The sequence below is a fragment of the Eurosta solidaginis genome, chromosome 2 (genome assembly GCF_040869045.1).
Source record: "Eurosta solidaginis isolate ZX-2024a chromosome 2, ASM4086904v1, whole genome shotgun sequence".
NCBI lineage: Eukaryota > Metazoa > Arthropoda > Insecta > Diptera > Tephritidae > Eurosta > Eurosta solidaginis.
The window spans coordinates 116,158,628-116,178,771 of record NC_090320.1 but is presented as its reverse complement, the minus strand read 5'-3'; the positions used below and the strand labels follow the sequence as shown (position 1 = coordinate 116,178,771).

The 20,144-nt window shown below is 41.2% G+C and overlaps 1 protein-coding gene across 2 annotated transcripts in view; it reads right to left on the bottom strand.

Annotated features, from left to right (window-relative positions):
* Positions 1–20,144, bottom strand: part of LOC137240171 (uncharacterized) — a 1,093,642-nt gene that overhangs the window by 329,792 nt on the left and 743,706 nt on the right. For both annotated transcript variants that reach the window (XR_010949619.1, XM_067766100.1), the window contains exon 4: positions 7,323–7,537. Coding sequence is in view for 1 of the 2 variants with exons in the window: in XM_067766100.1 (XP_067622201.1) it covers positions 7,323–7,537 (215 nt within the window). In the remaining variant the exon portion in view is untranslated. The remainder of the gene's footprint in view (positions 1–7,322; positions 7,538–20,144) is intronic.

Below are 20,144 nucleotides of genomic sequence, written 5' to 3'. Positions count from 1 at the left end.
TTAGCGAGCTGTAACAGTACATTTTCACCTTGACTTACTTCTCTTTCCTCGCCTTCATTTCGTTCTGTATACAATTTTCCTTTTAATGGGTATTTAGTTTTGGAATCACATGCCCACCAAATTTTGATGCCATATTTTGCTGGCTTTGAAGGTATGTATTGGGTGAATTTGGTTTTTCCTCGATATGGAAATAACTGCTCATCAACTACAATTGTCTCATGAGGTTCGTAGTTATTTGCCAGATTTTGGTTTAGAAAATTCCAAATATCACGAATTGGTGCCGTTTTGTCCAACTTTTGACGATGTTCACGAATACGACTGTCGTCAAACCGAATATGACGAGCCAGGGCAACGAAGCGATGGTAAGACATGGCAGCTCTAAAGATTGGTAGGTTATCCGTACGCCACAAAACATCTGCTTTTTGCATATTATTGTGTGTAACACCAGATGCAAAAAGAATGCCCAAGAAGGCATCAAATTCAGCTTCAGTCATATCTTTCCAAGTTTTTTGTTGCTTGTCAGGGTTGGCCTTATTCCACTTCTCAGTTGTGTCTTTGGCGTAACGATTTGTTTTTTTATACTCAGTTGAGCAGAGCTCACAGAGTATATTAACTTTGATTGGATAACGGTTGGTTGTACAGGTATAAAGGAATCGAGATAGATATAGACTTCCATATATCAAAATCATCAGTATCGAAAAAAAAATTCGATTGAGCCATGTCCGTCCGTCTGTCCGTTACCACGATAACTTGAGTAAATTTTGAGGTATCTTGATGAAATTTGGTATGTAGGTTCATGGGCACTCATCTCAGATCGCTATTTAAAATGAACGATATCGGACAATAACCACGCCCACTTTTTCGATAACGAAAATTTCGAAAAATCGAAAAAGTGCGATAATTCATTACCAAATACGGATTAAGCGATGAAACTTGGTAAGTTAGTTGAACTTATGACGCAGAATAGAAAAATGGTAAAATCTTGGAAAATGGGCGTGGCACCGCCCACTTTTAAAAGGAGGTGATTTAGAAGTTTTGCAAGCTGTTATTTGGCAATCGTTGAAGATATCATGATGAAATTTGGCAGGAACGTTACTCTTATTACTATATGTCTGCTTACTAAAAATTAGCAAAATCGGAGAAAGAAAAGTTAATATCTTTAGAGTATATAAGTAAATTATGCCAAAATTCAACTCCAGTAATGATATGGTGCAACAAAATACAAAAATAAAAGAAAATTTCAAAATGGGCGTGGCTCCGCCCTTTTTCATTTAATTTGTCTAGGATACTTTTAATGCCATAAGTCGAACAAAAATTTACCAATCCTTGTGAAATTTGGTATTAGTATTATGGTAGTTAGATTCTAGGACGATAACTGTTTTCTGTGAAAAAGGGCGAAATCGGTTGAAGCCGCGCCCAGTTTTTATACACAGTCGACCGTCTGTCCTTCCGCTCGGCCTTTAACACGATAACTTGCGCAAAAATCGATATATCTTTACTAAACTCAGTTCACGTACTTATCTGAACTCACTTTGTATTGGTGTAAAAAATGGATGAAATCCGACTATGACCACGCCCACTTTTTCGATATCGAAAATTACGAAAATTGAAAAAAATGCCATAATTATATACCAAATACGAAAAAATGGAGGAAACATGGTAATTGTATTGGTCTATTGACGCAAAATATAAAAAAAAAAAATGTAAGGCGCGATAACCTCCGAAGAGATCTAAGGCCGAGCTTCTCTTCCAAGTTGCGTCGTGCTCTTCTTGATTTTCCCTACAAATTGGCCGGACGGGACCTACATGTTTTATGCCGACTCCGAACGCCATCTGCAAGGCATATGAGTTTTCACTGAGAGCTTTTCATGGCAGAAATACATCCGGAGCGCTTGCCAAACACTGCCGAGGGGCGACCCCGCTTAGAAAAATTTTCTTCTAATTTAAAAACCTTATTTCTAAAATTTTGATGTTGCTTTGCCCGGGGTTCGAACCCAGGGCATACGGTGTGGTAGACGGAGCACGCTACCATCACACCACGGTGGCCGCCAATATGGACGCAAAATATAACTTTAGAAAAAAACTTGGTAAAATGGGTGTGACACCTACCATATTAAGTAGAAGAAAATGAAAAAGTTTTGCAGGGCGAAATCAAAAGCCCTTGGAATCTTGGAAGGAATACTGTTCGTGGTATTACATATATAAATAAATTAGCGGTACCCGACAGATGAAGTTCTGGATCACCCTGGTCCACATTTTGGTCGATATCTCGAAAACGCCTTCACATATACAACTAAGGGCCACTCCCTTTTAAAACCCTCATTAACACCTTTAATTTGATACCCATATCATACAAACACATTCTAGAGTCACCCCTGGTCCACGTTTATGGCGATATCTCGAAAAGGCGTACACATATAGAACTAAGGCCCACTCCTTTTTAAAATACTCATTAACACCTTTCATTTGATACCCATATCGTACAAAAAAATTCTAGAGCCACCCCTGGCCCACCTTTATGGCGATATCGCGAAAAGGCATCCACCTATGGAACTAAGGCCCACTCCCTTTTAAAATACTCATTAACACCTTTCATTTGATACCCATATCATACAAACAAATTCTAGAGTCAACCCTGGTCCACCTTTATGGGGATATCTCGAAAAGGCGTCCACGACCTCTTAAAATACTCATTAATACCTTTCGTTTGACACCCATAGTGTACAAACGCATTCTAGAGTCACCCTGGTCCCCTTTATGGCGATATCACGAAACGGCGTCCACCTATGGAAATAAGGATCACTCCCTTTTAAAATACTCATTAACACCTTTCATTTGATACACATGTCATACAAACACATTCCAGGGTTACCCTCGGTTCATTTTCCTACATGGTTATTTTCCCTTATTTTGCCACCATAGCTCTCAACTGAGTATGTAATGTTCGGTTACACCCGAACTTAACCTTCCTTACTTGTTTTATAATAATAAAAGAAATGTTTTGAGTAAAAAATTTTTTTAATAGCTCCATCGCAATGGAATTATTTTCTTTTGGTCCTGCACGAAATCGCATGATATTGTGTGCTCGAAAACGAACTGCGCTTGGTGCATTTTTGCTCCATCTTGTGCCATCTTTACCATACCAAAAGGCATTGGAATTATGTCCTTCCATTGTTTCTTCGAACTCACCATCACCATCATCATCAGCGTCATCATCATCATCAAAGGATAATTCATTTGGTTGGATTATTGGGTCGTTCTCGATGTCTGAAGCTTCATTGCCAGGAATACAATCCAAATCCTCGATGTCATTGTAATCATCAGGTAGGTTTATCGGTTGAAGTTTATCTTCAGCAGCCCTTTCACGTTCCAAATCGTTAGCTAAAGCATCTGCTATACGTTCATAAAATTCACTGTCAAAGTTTCTTCTATGCGGTCGAGTGTTATAAATAAAATCAATTTCGTAACTCATATTTTTTTTTATCAAAATAGCGCACCAAAAAATATATTTTAGCACTCACTTCCTGAACATTGAACTTTTATTTATCAACTGCCATCAAAGCGAAATTCAAAAATATGAGCTAAAAAGAAAATCAACTCTTTTTCGACCGACCAAATTCAAAAATATGAACTAAAAAGAATATCTACTCTTGCCATGACAAAAAGCAAAGGTTGCCTTGACATTCAAAAATTTTAAAAAATGTATTATGCGCGGTTGCATGCAAAATATTACATAGAAATGTGTGTGGGTCCAGCCAGACCTATGTGTTACGAATGTGATGTATTAATCAACATATCTATATAACTAGATATATATATCAGATGTCAAGATGAGTTTTTTTTATAAATCGACGTATGATTAAATTTTAGGAAGCTAAATTTCAAACATCTAGCTTTACCCAAAGTGGTCTTTTTTGGAGATTAAAAATGGAAAAGGTCTGCCTGGACTCATGTGTAAGACGAAAGGCTAAACTTTAAATGGTACTTTAGGCTCTAGTAGGTTATGATATTAAGAATAAAAGAGTTGTCTATGTAGAACCAAAGAGGATAAATATAATAAGAGTAACCAGTCTGCTACGAGTGGCGAATAACTCGCTGGAGATTAAAACAAATTGATGCCTAATGTTTTCCAAGAGGGACATTTTCAATTGTCTCGAATTTATCCATGCCGTGTAGGCACCTTATGCAAATGTAATTTTTGGAAAGAGAATTATTTAATTAATTAAATACAGTCGGAAAAATAAACACAAATACCCCAAGAAAATGTATAGAAGACATTTATGCACATCTCGCCCAAAAAAAACCTACAACTACCATAACGAAAACATTATTATATTTATCCTCTTTAGTAGGACAACGGTCGAGATATTTAGAAATTCCATTTACAGCATGTGCAACTTTGCCTCCGCCAATTGGGTAACTTCTTTTAGAGATAAATTCTTGAAACTAAGAACATAATTCAGAACTCCGTGACAATGCAATATGAGGGAAAAACTTTTCGCTAGGTGATCCAGGGATCGTGAAAATTCAAACAATAATCCAAGCTTGTACTTTAAGAAGCTTTCCGATAACCCAGAGAGCTTGTCCTTTGAACAAAACTATGTGCTTTAATATTTTGAAATATTTTGGATAAAGGATTTTTTTTAGAAAGTTTATTCATAAACATGTGGAAAATTTTAGAATAGTTTTAAACAACTAAAAAACAACTACGCTTTTATATCTAACCGAACTAAAAATGAGAAAACTGTTTATAACCGTAAAGATTTCACCTTAAATTAGTAGAAGGTGCAATAGGTTAGGTTAGGTTGAACTGGCCGGTTCATGAGGACCTCACATAGATTGAATGAGTACGTATTATGAGTATTACCAGAAGTTTGTTTTAACGACCAAACTGAAAAACCCTATCAAAAACTAGGACCTATGTTATAATATAACTCAGTCCTCTTGGCAAATTCTAGGACTTAAGCCACTTGCTGCTTCTAGATCTGTCAGCTGTATCACTCCCAATAGCTGGATTCTTAGCCTGGCAAGCGCAGGGCACGAGCACAGAGCGTGCTCGATCGTTTCCTCCTCCAACCCGCACTTCCTACATCTGCTATCACTGACCAAGTCTAATTTAAATGCATGTGATGCCAGAAGGCAGTGTCCAGTCAGAGTGCCCGTCATGAGTCTACAGTCCTCTCTTTTTAATCATAGAAGCAACTTTTTTAGTCTAATGTTGTAAGACCTACACATAATCTTCGACAGCCCGGCGCTGGAACCCACGCCTTTCCCGCTTGGTCGATCAGGTGCACCTCTCGCCTTCTCTTAATTTCGCCCAGTCTAATTGTGACGTCTACGGAGCAAACTTCAAGGGATGCGCTCTTTTTAGCTAATTCATCTGCTTTTTCATTCCCATCTATTTCCATATGCCTTGGGACTCAAAATAGATGTATGCTTCTCCTGGTACCGATTCTTTCCAGAAACTGCTTACATTCTAACACGCATTTAGATGCTGTGCTATGATAGATTATGGTTAGTTGGTAAAAAGGAATAGAAGTAGCAAATTTGCCAGTCAAACAAACCACCGCTGTATAGCTAAATGGTTAGCGCAGCATGCCCAAAGCGTACGGATGATGAAGGCTTAGCACCCTTCGAAATGGATCTATCTGCGCAGCTATGGCAGGTTGTCTGAAAAAATTTGTCTACTTACTATTCCAAAAACAAAATACAATTTTTCAAATTTAGAAAAATTAAAAAATAACAATAATTATCACTAGAAAAAAATTATTGTTCTGGCTTTGAGCTTGATTCGAACCTTGAAGAATTTATCAATAGGCCGATAAAAACAAAAACAATTGTTAATAAACCATGAGCACTTGGGAATGTCAAACAAAGTAATTGACAATAAACAAAAATCCAGCGTTATCAGTGATTTGCACCAGATGGCGCAACACTGAATAAATATAGTTGGTAAAAAGGAATAGAAGTAGTAAATTTGCCAGTCAAACAAACCACCGCTGTATAGCTAAATGGTTAGCACAGCATGCCTAAAGCGTACTGATGATGAAGTCTTAGCACCCTTCGAAATGGATCTATCTGTGCAGCTATGGCAGGTTGTCTGAACAAATTTTTCTACTTACTATTCCAAAAACAAAATACAATTTTTCAAATTTAGAAAAATTAAAAAATAACAATAATTATCATTAGAAAAAAATTATTGTTCTGGCCTTGAGCTCGATTCGAACCTTGAATGATTTATCAATAGGCCGATAAAAACAAAAACAATTGTTAATAAACCATGAGCACTTGGGAATGTCAAACAAAGTAATTGACAATAAACAAAAATTCAGCGTTATCAGTGATTTGCACAAAATGGCGCAACACTGAATAAATATAGTTGGTAAAAAGGAATAGAAGTAGCAAATTTTCCAGTCCAACAAACCACCGCTGTATAGCTAAATGGTTAGCGCAGCATGCCTAAAGCGTACTGATGATGAAGGCTTAGCACCCTTCGAAATGGATCTATCTGCGCAGCTATGGCAGGTTGTCTGAAAAATTTTTCTACTTACTATTCCAAAAACAAAATACATATTTTCAAATTTAGAAAAATTAAAAAATAACAATAATTATCTCACCTTACGGCCCAACGTTTCGCCAACTTTCCTTGGCATCTTCAGGGGCAGATCTATATTTTTAACAATAAAACATACCAAACAACAACAGTTAATGATTTAAAATAATCTCTAGAAGAACATAGTTTCATACACCAATAAATTGAAAACATTCACTTACATTGGTATTTAAACATTGAAGCTAAAATACGAATTTTATTTTCAATGTTTAAATACCAATGTAAGTGAATGTTTTCAATTTATTGGTATATGAAACTATGTTCTTCTAGAGATTATTTTAAATCATTAACTGTTGTTGTTTGGTATGTTTTATTGTTAAAAATATAGATCCGCCCCTGAAGATGCCAAGGAAAGTTGGCGAAACGTTGGGCCGTAAGGTGAAATAACTCGTTTTATTTGCACTCAACCCATTTAGATCGAACGAGCTTAAAAATACACAAAAAAGTTTACAAATCGATCGGAACCCAATAGAAAACAATAATTATCATTAGAAAAAAATTATTGTTCTGGCCTTGAGCTCGATTCGAACCTTGAATAATTAAAAAATATTTTTCCTTTATTTTTTCTTTTTTCCTTTCCAGGAATAAATAGCTTATAATACACACTTTTTTCTCTAAATATTCTCATCATTTCAAATTCGTATTAGATCTATTTAATGTGAATTTTTCTTATTATGTAACCTGATTTTTTTTTTACAGTTTTACGTACCACCATCTGCATAAGTTTCGCAGCCATATCCATCCTGATAGCCCATATTCCACGTTCCTTCATACCTTGCAGTTGAAACCGTGCTTTCGCGTATACCGTATCTGCCCTTGTGCCCATCTTTCGACCACTCTCCACGATATATCTGCCGGCCAATTTGCTCCACTCCCAAACCATGTCGACGGCCATTTTGCCATTGGCCCACATAATGGGAACCACTGAAATTAATACAACATATATATATATATATGACAAATTGAAATGAAAACAAGTAAGGAAGGCTAAGTTCGGCTGTAACCGAACATTACATACTCAGCTGAGAACTTAGCTGCGTGGGTATCGTAGGGTTTCGTAGATGGTTTATAAGTTGTTCTTAATTCCATATCACATTACATACTTACTTTATTTATTACTCATTTTGAAATTGTTACATTTCTTAAAGACTAATACATAAACATATTAATCATCATTTACCCACATATATACAAGGCAACGAAGAGGTAACTCACATACAGATGTAGTTATCGGTGGAATATAACTCACATATACACGCGCATATGGCTATGCGATATTTTATAAACGTGTATCTGTAGTTTATAGCTGGTAAACAAGTAGAAAATTCTAGCAGAAGAAACGTCTAGACATTTGGGTACAGAGTATAAAAGCAGCAAAGCTGAGTAATCTGTAATCAGTTTGATTTAAGCACGCTATTGCTTGTAAGGTTAAGTGTAATAAAGACCATTTTTGCATTATTGAATATTGGAGTTATTTATTCAACAGTTTAGGGATTCGAACGTTAGCAGAAGATTTGGAATAAGCGGAATTTCACTAAATTCGTTACAATTGGTGTCCGAAGAGGAACTTTTGAATAAATTCCGAAGATTTTGAGTACAACAAGGACATGGCAAAGTAGAGTGAATTGAAGATACAGCAACTGAAGGAGTTGGAGAGCCGTGGATTGAATACAACCGGCAATAAACTCGAACTTCAGGTACGACTACGAGAGGCAATGGAATTAGAGGGAATTAACGTGGAAGAGTATGTCTTTCATTTTAGTGGCGATGAGAAAACAAAATTGGAGGAGAAAAATGAAACACCGCAGACAATGGCGAACACAGACTTGAACACGATATTAGCTGCAATATTTGCACAAACGTCGACAGTAACATCCAAGATGGAAACTCAACTGGAAGAACAGAAAACATATATGGCATCCCAACTGGAATCGCAGGAGACACGCATAACATCGAAGATTGAAGCACAAGAAACGCGTATTTCAGAAATTTCGGCACAAATAATATCGAGGATTGAAGCACAGGAGGCACGTATATCCGAAATATTGTCACAAATAGCATCCAGGATTCAAGCATAGGAGGCACGTATATCCGAAATGTCGCAGATCTCTGCACAACTGTTTCAGCAAGCAATACGAAGGTAAAAACTTCATCTTTTGACGGCTCTGTTCTGAAATCCTACAGACTATTCCCCAGGGAGAGCGGAACAACTACAAAACACTGATGAGCGCTATAGAGAGGCGACACGGAATCGAGCATAGGAGACAGATATACCAAATGGAGTTACTGAACCGCTTCCAGAGGCCTGGTGAAACATTGCAGGAGTTTGCGTCGGATGTTGAAAGGCTGGCACATTTAGCGAATTCGGACGCACCCGTGGAATATACCGAAAGGGTAAAAATCCAGAGCTTTATTAATGGAATACGGGATATCGAAACGAAGCGAGCGACATACGCAAACACAAAACCTACATTCACAGAAACGGTATCATATGCTCTGATTCAGAAAACAGCATCGCTTCTGTGTAGGCCAGCGTTCAAAGCACTGCCGTGTGGGGGTAGAAAGGCCAGACTGGGTGAACACAATATTGGAGGCGCTGAAAGGATCGCAAAAGCGGAGTGAAAGAGTTATCAAATGCTTCAAATGCGGGAAGCCCGGTCACATTGCACGTCATTGCGGTCTTGATCCTAGTGGTTTCAACAACATGGGTGGTCTTAATAACAAAGCTGCAGAGGATGAGCTAGAGCGAGTCAGATGTAGAGATCGAGAGCTAGCTCCAGTTACGGAATGTCCTGTGATATATGTGTCGCAAATTGGAAGGAAATCAAGCAGTCTTGCCGTCAGAGGGAATGTGGATGGCAAAGAACGTGTACTGACTGTAGATACGGGCGCATCTCATTCCTTAATCCGATCTGACTTGGTCAACAGGAGAGTAAAACCGTTACCTGGAGCAAGATTGTGTACGGTCACTGGCGAGTATAACAAAGTCCAAGGGGAAGTGGTATGTGAGGTCTTAATTGGAAAGGTCACGATTCTACATAAATTCGTTGTGGCAGATATTGTTGATGAAGTTATATTTGGAGTGGAGTTCTTAGTTGACCATGACATCAGTATCGATATGCAGAGAAGGATTATGCGCTATAAGATCCAGGATGTACCACTCAACTTCAATTTGGAGAAAGGGTTCAGCAGTAAGCGAGTGCTGGTGGAGGCGACTCGACAAATACCACCAAAGTCAAAGGCATTAGATCGGGCAAAGGTTGATGGAACGAATGTGCCAAACAAAGTAAAATCAAAGATACCTGCGAGAGAAACACTGGCATTGACAAAATAAAATAGACGCACTAAAACGAAGGAAAGAATTTCCCAGAAAGATTGCAAAGGTAGTTTCAAGCCAGGCCGCACTACTGTTGTGAACCATCAAGATGATACGGATAATGCAAAGTCAATCCGTCAAAATCAGGCTCTGCTAAGTAGTCCAGTGGCCAAACAATAGAGTGTGAGGCAATTAACTAGGATAGTGCGCGTTAAGATGAACCACAGGTACAACAAGAAGAACAATTCGGAAGGGTTCGTGGAGGGAGATTTGGTACTGTTATACAACCCTCACCGGCGGAAAAGTGTTCCATCCAAATTTTGGTGCAGTTGGGAACAAAGTTGTTAAGAGGATCAGTGATATCATCTGCTGCATACAAACCATTAGGAAACCACGAAATAGAAGGGTGGTTCATTTGGAGAGCTAACAGCGGTTAGGTTGAGAGATTTGTCTGATCGGGACGATCAGACTTAGGTGAAGGGCAGTGTGACGAATATTACCATCTCTAAGGTTATTAAATAAAGGCATAACAACAGGCAACGAAGAGATAACTCACATACAGATGTAGTCATCGGTGGAAGTATTACTCACATATACACGCGCATATGGCTATGCGAGAGGCTATAATCGTATATCTGTAGTTTATAGCTAGTAAGGCTGGCACAAATCCTTGGGCTGAACCCTCCCAGAGGGTGCCGGCTGGTAATATGCACAACAGTTTCCCCTTCCAGGGGAGAGCTAGCTAAGTTTAGGAATTATTTCCATTTGTGCCCCAGCTCCTTAATAGCTCAGGCATATGGAAATGGTTTTTAAACGTGGCCTCAAGGTGGAAACTGAACCAGTTGAAAAGGTGGTCCACCCCTAATCCAGGATGTTATGCGATTCCGTGCCCATTGGATGGTTTGCAATCAGGGTCATCCAACTGTATTTTTACGGAGCCTTCCAGATACCGGTCCACCTCCGGGAGTAACGGCGACTTGCTGCGGTATGGGGCTCTACCGCAGTCGACCGCATTGTTTCCCCTATCCCTTTGCTTTCAGGCTGCCGAAAGGTCTCACCTTAGTAGGCAGCTGACGAACCAGATTTAAAGAACAACAAAAACCTTGCCTCGGCTCCCTGCATGGGTAAAGATGCCGCCCTTGGGATAGGCATTAAAAAAGTCCACAATCCGTCGGGAACCCCACAGACGGCGCCGACCAGGCCTTCACGGCAACAAACAACTCTTCGGTCATCTGTGCAAGCTAGCGGAAGGACTAAACCCCTTGAGGGCAAGTCCAATTCCGCGGCAGCCAGCAAAGCTAACCCCAAAGAGGGAAAGCAACGTCCAAATGAGCAAGCACAGGAGGCCCGTCCCAAGCCCGTACCGGGCACCTCTTGTCAGCAGGTTGCTGGTAATAGCACTAAGTCATCCACGGACAAAAGAACTGCCTCCACCGATGCACAGCTACCTCGCAAGCCGTCTGAACCCCTTGAGGGTTCCAAGGCTAATAAGCGAACACCGATTTCGGTCCACAACCAGCGGAACAATCGCAATGTCGTCAAAATCGTTGAGAAACTTGGCAACGCTCCCAGCGACAAGTTGACGGCAGAGCAAAAAAGTTCTCTGGCCTGGGTCAGGAAGATTATTACTGCCAAGAAGAGCAGCAACAACAACTCCATCCCCTCTTCTTCTGCCACCAAACAACCTTCTGACCTGAAGATGTCGGACTTTAAGAGACAAAGGTCTATGGAAATGCCTCGAGCGATCCCAAAAGGCACCGGCCTTCGGCCTCTGCTCCCCCTGCCCTGACCAAAACCTTCAGCGAGACGGCTAAGGTCAACTTTACGCTGGCGGTTTTGAACCGCGGTCACCCGGATGGGAACGTAAACCCGGATAACTGGAAGGATGTCCTTAAAGGCCTTCTCAAGATCTTTAAGGGCATCATGACTAAGTATCCAGGGCCGGCTACCACTATCCCTGATGCCAGCTGGTACCAGAGTAGGGCCAAGCTTGTTTCCTGCGCCGACGAACGCTCGGGCAAGCTCTACAAACTCGCCATAGCTTCGCTAGGACAGCTGTGGCCTGGGGCCAGGTTGGATGCGGTCGGTTTGGAAGAAATTCCGAACAGACCTAGAGCTTGGGCCTGGGTCCCAGACGGCATAGCGGATCCTGGCGAGATCCTGCACACCATCGCGGAGTCGAATAAGGGGCTACCTTCGAACGATTGGAGGATAGTCCGGGTCGGCGAGACAAGGGTGAAGCAGCGTTATGTTGGCTTCATCATAAACGAGGCTTCTCTTCCTTGGCTTGACGAATGTGGTGGAGTTTTAAGCTACGGATTCTACTCCATCACGTTGAAAATTCGAAGGGATGGTACGAAGGAGGAAATACCGGACGAGGGTGAGCCTGTACTTCAGGGCGAGGAGTTAGACAGAAACACCCCGAGTGGATCTGCTGCCCATGGCCCTGGGGAAGGAACCGCCACCGCGCCGGAGGATCTGGTGATTGGGGATACCGCCTCGAGCGAACCCGGAACCGCCACAACGAATCTGAGGAACCCATGCAACACCTTGAGTGGACATGGGGCCGATATCGAACTGGAACGCAGCACTCCGGATGCCGAGAGCGTCACACTCTCGGTATTTGAGTTTGCGGGCCAGTTCTTTACGGGAATGGACGAGCAGCTTCTGCTGGAATCCGACCCGTCAGATGCCGAATTCGACGATACTATCGTAGAGGAGGCATCCGATGATGCGGATCAGCAGAGGATGGACGTCGATGCCGCAAACGAACTTTAACGGGCGCGCAGGTACTGCAGATAAACCTGCACCACTCTAAGGCAGCCCAGGCTGCCCTAATCTTGCGCCTCAGCACAACAGATGAGGACGTCGTTCTAGCCCAGGAGCCTTGGGTCGTTGGCAGCAAGGTCTGTGGACTATTTTTTAAGGACTAACAGCTGTTGTTTTTTTTTATTTTTTAACAGCTGTTGACCCCGCCCGTGACAGGTAGTATCAGATCTTGTATTCTAATAAAGAAAAATCTAGTATTTATTTTACTATCTCTTTTTAGCGACGAGGACTTTACCTGTATTAGCCTCGAGCTATAGGGTCAAACAATCTGGCTGATGTCCGCCTATCTTTCGCACGATCGCCCAACTTCGGTGCAGGACCGGCTCTGCAAAGCGGTACGGGAGGCCCACAGTAAAGGGATCGCGATAATAATTGGGGCCGATGCCAATGCACATCACAACGCTTGGGGCTCTACCGATATTAACAATAGGGGTGAGTCTCTTTTTATACTCAGTTGAGCAGAGCTCACAGAGTATATTAACTTTGATTGGATAACGGTTGGTTGTACAGGTATAAAGGAATCGAGATAGATATAGACTTCCATATATCAAAATCATCAGTATCGAAAAAAAATTCGATTGAGCCATGTCCGTCCGTCCGTCCGTCTGTCCGTTAAGACGATAACTTGAGTAAATTTTGAGGTATCTTGATGAAATTTGGTATGTAGGTTCATGGGCACTCATCTCAGATCGCTATTTAAAATGAACGATATCGGACAATAACCACGCCCACTTTTTCGATATCGAAAATTTCGAAAAATCGAAAAAGTGCGATAATTCATTACCAAATACGGATTAAGCGATGAAACTTGGTAAGTTAGTTGAACTTATGACGCAGAATAGAAAAATGGTAAAATTTTGGACAATGGGCGTGGCATCGCCCACTTTTAAAAGAAGGTATTTGAGAAGTTTTGCAAGCTGTTATTTGGTAATCGTTGAAGATATCATGATGAAATTTGGCAGGAACGTTACTCTTATTACTGTATGTCTGCTTACTAAAAATTAGCAAAATCGGAGAACGACCACGCCCACTTTTAAAAAAAAATTTTTTTTTACTTCGAATTTTAAAAGAAAAGTTAATATCTTTAGAGTATATAAGTAAATTATGCCAACATTCAACTCCAGTAATGACATGGTGCAACAAAAGACAAAAATAAAAGAAAATTTCAAAATGGGCGTGGCTCCGCCCTTTTTCATTTAATTTGTCTAGGATACTTTTAATGCCATAAGTCGAACAAAAATTTACCAATCCTTGTAAAATTTGGTAGAGGATTAGATTCTAGGACGATAACTGTTTTCTGTGAAAAAGGGCGAAATCGGTTGAAGCCGCGCCCAGTTTTTATACACAGTCGACCGTCTGTCCTTCCGCTCGGCCTTTAACACGATAACTTGAGCAAAAATCGATATATCTTTACTAAACTCAGTTCACGTACTTATCTGAACTCACTTTGTATTGGTGTAAAAAATGGCTGAAATCCGACTATAACCACGCCCACTTTTTCGATATTGAAAATTACGAAAATTGAAAAAAATGCCATAATTATATACCAAATACGAAAAAATGGAGGAAACATGGTAATTGTATTGGTCTATTGACGTAAAATATAAAAAAAAAAAAAATTTAAGGCGCGATAACCTCCGAAGAGATCTAAGGCCGAGCTTCTCTTCCAAGTTGCGTCGTGCTCTTCTTGATTTTCCCTACAAATTGGCCGGACGGGACCTACATGTTTTATGCCGACTCCGAACGGCATCTGCAAGGCAGATGAGTTTTCACTGAGAGCTTTTCATGGCAGAAATACACCCGGAGCGCTTGCCAAACACTGCCGAGGGGCGACCCCGCTTAGAAAAATTTTCTTCTAATTTAAAAACCTTATTTCTAAAATTTTGATGTTGCTTTGCCCGGGGTTCGAACCCAGGGCATACGGTGTGGTAGACGGAGCACGCTACCATCACACCACGGTGGCCGCCAATATGGACGCAAAATATAACTTTAGAAAAAAACTTGGTAAAATGGGTGTGACACCTACCATATTAAGTAGAAGAAAATGAAAAAGTTTTGCAGGGCGAAATCAAAAGCCCTTGGAATCTTGGAAGGAATACTGTTCGTGGTATTACATATATAAATAAATTACCGGTACCCGACAGATGAAGTTCTGGATCACCCTGATCCACATTTTGGTCGATATCTCGAAAACGCCTTCACATATACAACTAAGGGCCACTCCCTTTTAAAGCCCTCATTAATACCTTTAATTTGATACCCATATCGTACAAACACATTCTAGAGTCACCCCTGGTCCACGTTTATGGCGATATCTCGAAAAGGCGTCCACATATAGAACTAAGGCCCACTCCCTTTTAAAATACTCATTAACACTTTCATTTGATACCCATATCGTACAAACAAATTCTAGAGTCACCCTGGTCCACCTTTATGACGATATCTCGAAAAGGCGTCCACCTATAGAACTAAGGCCCACGCTCTTTTAAAATACTCATTAACACCTTTTATTTGAAGCCCATATCGTACAAACGAATTCTAGAGTCACTCCTGGTCCACCTTTATGGCGATATCTCGAAAAGGCGTCCACCTATAGAACTAAGGCCAACGCCCTTTTAAAATACTCATTAACACCTTACAACTAAGGGTCACTCCCTTTTAAAACCTTCATTAATACCTTTAATTTGATACCCATATCATACAAACACATTCTAGAGTCACCCCTGGTCCACGTTTATGGCGATATCTCGAAAAGGCGTCCACATATAGCACTAAGGCCCACTTCTTTTTAAAATACTCATTAAAACCTTTCATTTGATACCCACATCGTACAAAAAAATTCTAGAGTCACCCCTGGCCCACCTTTATGGCGATATCTCGAAAAGGCATCCACCTATGGAACTAAGGCCCACTCCCTTTTAAAATACTTATTAACACCTTTCATTTGATACCCATATCGTACAAACAAATTCTAGAGTCACTCCTGGCCCACCTTTATGGCGATATCTCGAAAAGGCATCCACCTATGGAACTAAGGCCCACTCCCTTTTAAAATACTTATTAACACCTTTCATTTGATACCCATATCGTACAAACAAATTCTAGAGTCACCCTGGTCCACCTTTATGGCGATATCTCGAAAAGGCGTCCACCTATAGAACTAAGGCCCACGCTCTTTTAAAATACTCATTAACACCTTTCATTTGAAGCCCATATCGTACAAACGAATTCTAGAGTCACCCCTGGTCCACCTTTATGGTGATATCTCGAAAAGGCGTCCACCTATAGAACTAAGGCCCACGCCCTTTTAAAATACTCATTAACACCTTACAACTAAGGGTCACTCCCTTTTAAAACCTTCATTAATACCTTTAATTTGATACCCATATCATACAAACACATTCTAGAGTCACCCCTGGTCCACGTTTATGGCGATATCTCGAAAAGGCGTCCACATATAGAACTAAGGCCCACTCCTTTTTAAAATACTCATTAAAACCTTTCATTTGATACCCACATCGTACAAAAAATTCTAGAGTCACCCCTGGTCCACCTTTATGGCGATATCTCGAAAAGGCGTCCACATATAGAACTAAGGCCAACGACCTCTTAAAATACTCATTAATACCTTTCGTTTGACACCCATAGTGTACAAACGCATTCTAGAGTCACCCCTGGTCCCCTTTATGGCGATATCACGAAACGGCGTCCACCTATGGAAATAAGGATCACTCCCTTTTAAAATACTCATTAACACCTTTCATTTGATACACATGTCACACAAACACATTCCAGGGTTACCCTCGGTTCATTTTCCTACATGGTTATTTTCCCTTATGTTGCAACCATAGCTCTAAACTGAGTATGTAATGTTCGGTTACACCCGAACTTAACCTTCCTTACTTGTTGATTATATTATTAATAACAATCTAAGTATATGCAACTCTGGAGACAAACCAACTTTCATCACCTTTAACAGGAAGGAGGTTCTAGATGTTACTCTATTTTCAGGGGCATTTTCTGACCTTGTCAAGAATTGGAGAGTTTCCAACGAAAACTCCTACCATGATCATATGTATATCACTTTTACTCTGCTCTTGCGTACATGGCCTAGGGTGGCTTACAGCAATAGGAAACGTACGGACTGGAACCTTTATAAAAAAGTCCTATCCTCTACTCTCCTAAAAAAACGCTTCTCACGGTAGGTCGAGCGTACCGCTAACAACTGATGAAGCGCCTCCTTTAGACACAACATTTGCTTCACTCGGTGAGCTAGACACATCGTCAAAAATAAAAGAAGTAGTAGATGTTATCACAAAATCTTGTAACGCTCCCTTCACAGTAGCCTCGAGCGATCCCAAAAGGAACCGGCCTTCGGCCTCTGCTCCCCCTGCCCTGACCAAAACCTTCAGCGAGACGGCTAAGGCCAACTTTACGATGGCGGTTTTGAACCGCGGTCACCCGGATGGGAACGTAAACCCGGATAACTGGAAGGATGTCCTTAACGGCCTTCTCAAGATCTTTAAGGGCATCATGACTAAGTATCCGGGGCCGGCTACCACTATGCCTGATGCCAGCTGGTACCAGAGTAGGGCCAAGCTTGTTTCCTGCGCCGACGAACGCTCGGGCAAGCTCTACAAACTCGCCATAGCTTCGCTAGGACAGCTGTGGCCTGGGGCCAGGTTGGATGCGGTCGGTTTGGAAGAAATTCCGAACAGACCTAGAGCTTGGGCCTGGGTCCCAGACGGCATAGCGGATCCTGGCGAGATCCTGCACACCATCGCGGAGTCGAATAAGGGACTACCTTCGAACGATTGGAGGATAGTCCGGGTCGGCGAGACAAGGGTGAAGCAGCGTTATGTTGGCTTCATCATAAACGAGGCTTCTCTTCCTTGGCTTGACGAATGTGGTGGAGTTTTAAGCTACGGATTCTACTCCATCACGTTGAAAATTCGAAGGGATGGTACTAAGGAGGAAACACCGGACGAGGGTGAGCCTGTACTTCAGGGCGAGGAGTTAGACAAACACCCCGAGTGGATCTGCTGCCCATGGCCCTGGGGAAGGAACCGCCACCGCGCCGGAGGATCTGGTGATTGGGGAAACCGCCTCGAGCGAACCCGAAACCGCCACAACGAATCTCAGGGACCCATGCAACACCTTGAGTGGACATGGGGCCGATATCGAACTGGAACGCAGCACTCCGGATGCCGAGAGCGTCACACTCTCGGTATTTGAGTTTGCGGGCCAGTTCTTTACGGGAATGGACGAGCAGCTTCTGCTGGAATCCGACCCGTCAGATGCCGAATTCGACGATACTATCGTAGAGGAGGCATCCGATGATGCGGATCAGCAGAGGATGGACGTCGATGCCGCAAACGAACTTTAACGGGCGCGCAGGTACTGCAGATAAACCTGCACCACTCTAAGGCAGCCCAGGCTGCCCTAATCTTACGCCTCAGCACAACAGATGAGGACGTCGTTCTAGCCCAGGAGCCTTGGGTCGTTGGCAGCAAGGTCTGTGGACTATTTTCTAAGGACTAACAGCTGTTGTTTTTTTTTTATTTTTTAACAGCTGTTGACCCCGCCCGTGACAGGTAGTATCAGATCTTGTATTCTAATAAAGAAAAATTTAGTATTTATTTTACTATCTCTTTTTAGCGACGAGGACTTTACCTGTATTAGCCTCGAGCTATAGGGTCAAACAATCTGGCTGATGTCCGCCTATCTTTCGCACGATCGCCCAACTTCGGTGCAGGACCGGCTCTGCAAAGCGGTACGGGAGGCCCACAGTAAAGGGTTCGCGATAATAATTGGGGCCGATGCCAATGCACATCACAACGCTTGGCGCTCTACCGATATTAACAATAGGGGTGAGTCTCTTTTTATACTCAGTTGAGCAGAGCTCACAGAGTATATTAACTTTGATTGGATAACGGTTGGTTGTACAGGTATAAAGGAATCGAGATAGATATAGACTTCCATATATCAAAATCATCAGTATCGAAAAAAAATTCGATTGAGCCATGTCCGTCCGTCCGTCCGTCCGTCCGTCTGTCCGTTAAGACGATAACTTGAGTAAAATTTGAGGTATCTTGATGAAATTTGGTATGTAGGTTCATGGGCACTCATCTCAGATCGCTATTTAAAATGAACGATATCGGACAATAACCACGCCCACGTGCGATAATTCATTACCAAATACGGATTAAGCGATGAAACTTGGTAAGTTAGTTGAACTTATGACGCAGAATAGAAAAATGGTAAAATTTTGGACAATGGGCGTGGCATCGCCCACTTTTAAAAGAAGGTAATTTAGAAGTTTTGCAAGCTGTTATTTGGCAATCGTTGAAGATATCATGATGAAATTTGGCAGGAACGTTACTCTTATCACTATATGTCTGCTTACTAAAAATTAGCAAAATCGGAGAACGACCACGCCCACTTTAAAAAAAAAAATTTTTTTTAATTCGAATTTTAAAAGAAAAGTTAATATCTTTAGAGTAGTCCGGAAGTATAATCTTATGGGTCAGGCATCGAGCTGATTGGAATCCGGTGCATTCCAACAACACAGGTCATGTTACTTTTTTATGCCTTGTGATGGCGTATCCTCATTACACTACTCTTAGCACTGCCGTATTCCCATGACATGCTGATTGGAATCTTGTTGCACTCCAACAGGGAGATTGGAATCCACTGCATTCCGAAATCATGCTGAGCGGAATCTGATGCATTCCGCCAGTATAAGATTTCGGCATAAGATCTTATTTCTGCTCATATTTCTTATTATTATTATATTCTGAAATTAAATAGTAATGTTCATTGATCTTTCTTTGTTTGTAATATAACATTGTTGAAAGCTCGATATATCTTAAATTTTATCTTTTGAGTTGTATATTTATATATCTTTTATATTATGCAGTCGACCATAGTTTGTCGTCGACTTTAAATAATAAATAAATAAATAAATAAATAAATAAATAAATAAGTAAATTATGCCAACATTCAACTCCAGTAATGACATGGTGCAACAAAATGCAAAAATAAAAGAAAATTTCTAAATGGGCGTGGCTCCGCCCTTTTTCATTTAATTTGTCTAGGATACTTTTAATGCCATAAGTCGAACAAAAATTTACCAATCCTTGTATAATTTGGTAGAGGATTAGATTCTAGGACGATAACTGTTTTCTGTGAAAAAGGGCGAAATCGGTTGAAGCCGCGCCCAGTTTTTATACACAGTCGACCGTCTGTCCTTCCGCTCGGCCTTTAACACGATAACTTGAGCAAAAATCGATATATCTTTACTAAACTCAGTTCACGTACTTATCTGAACTCACTTTGTATTGGTGTAAAAAATGGCTGAAATCCGACTATAACCACGCCCACTTT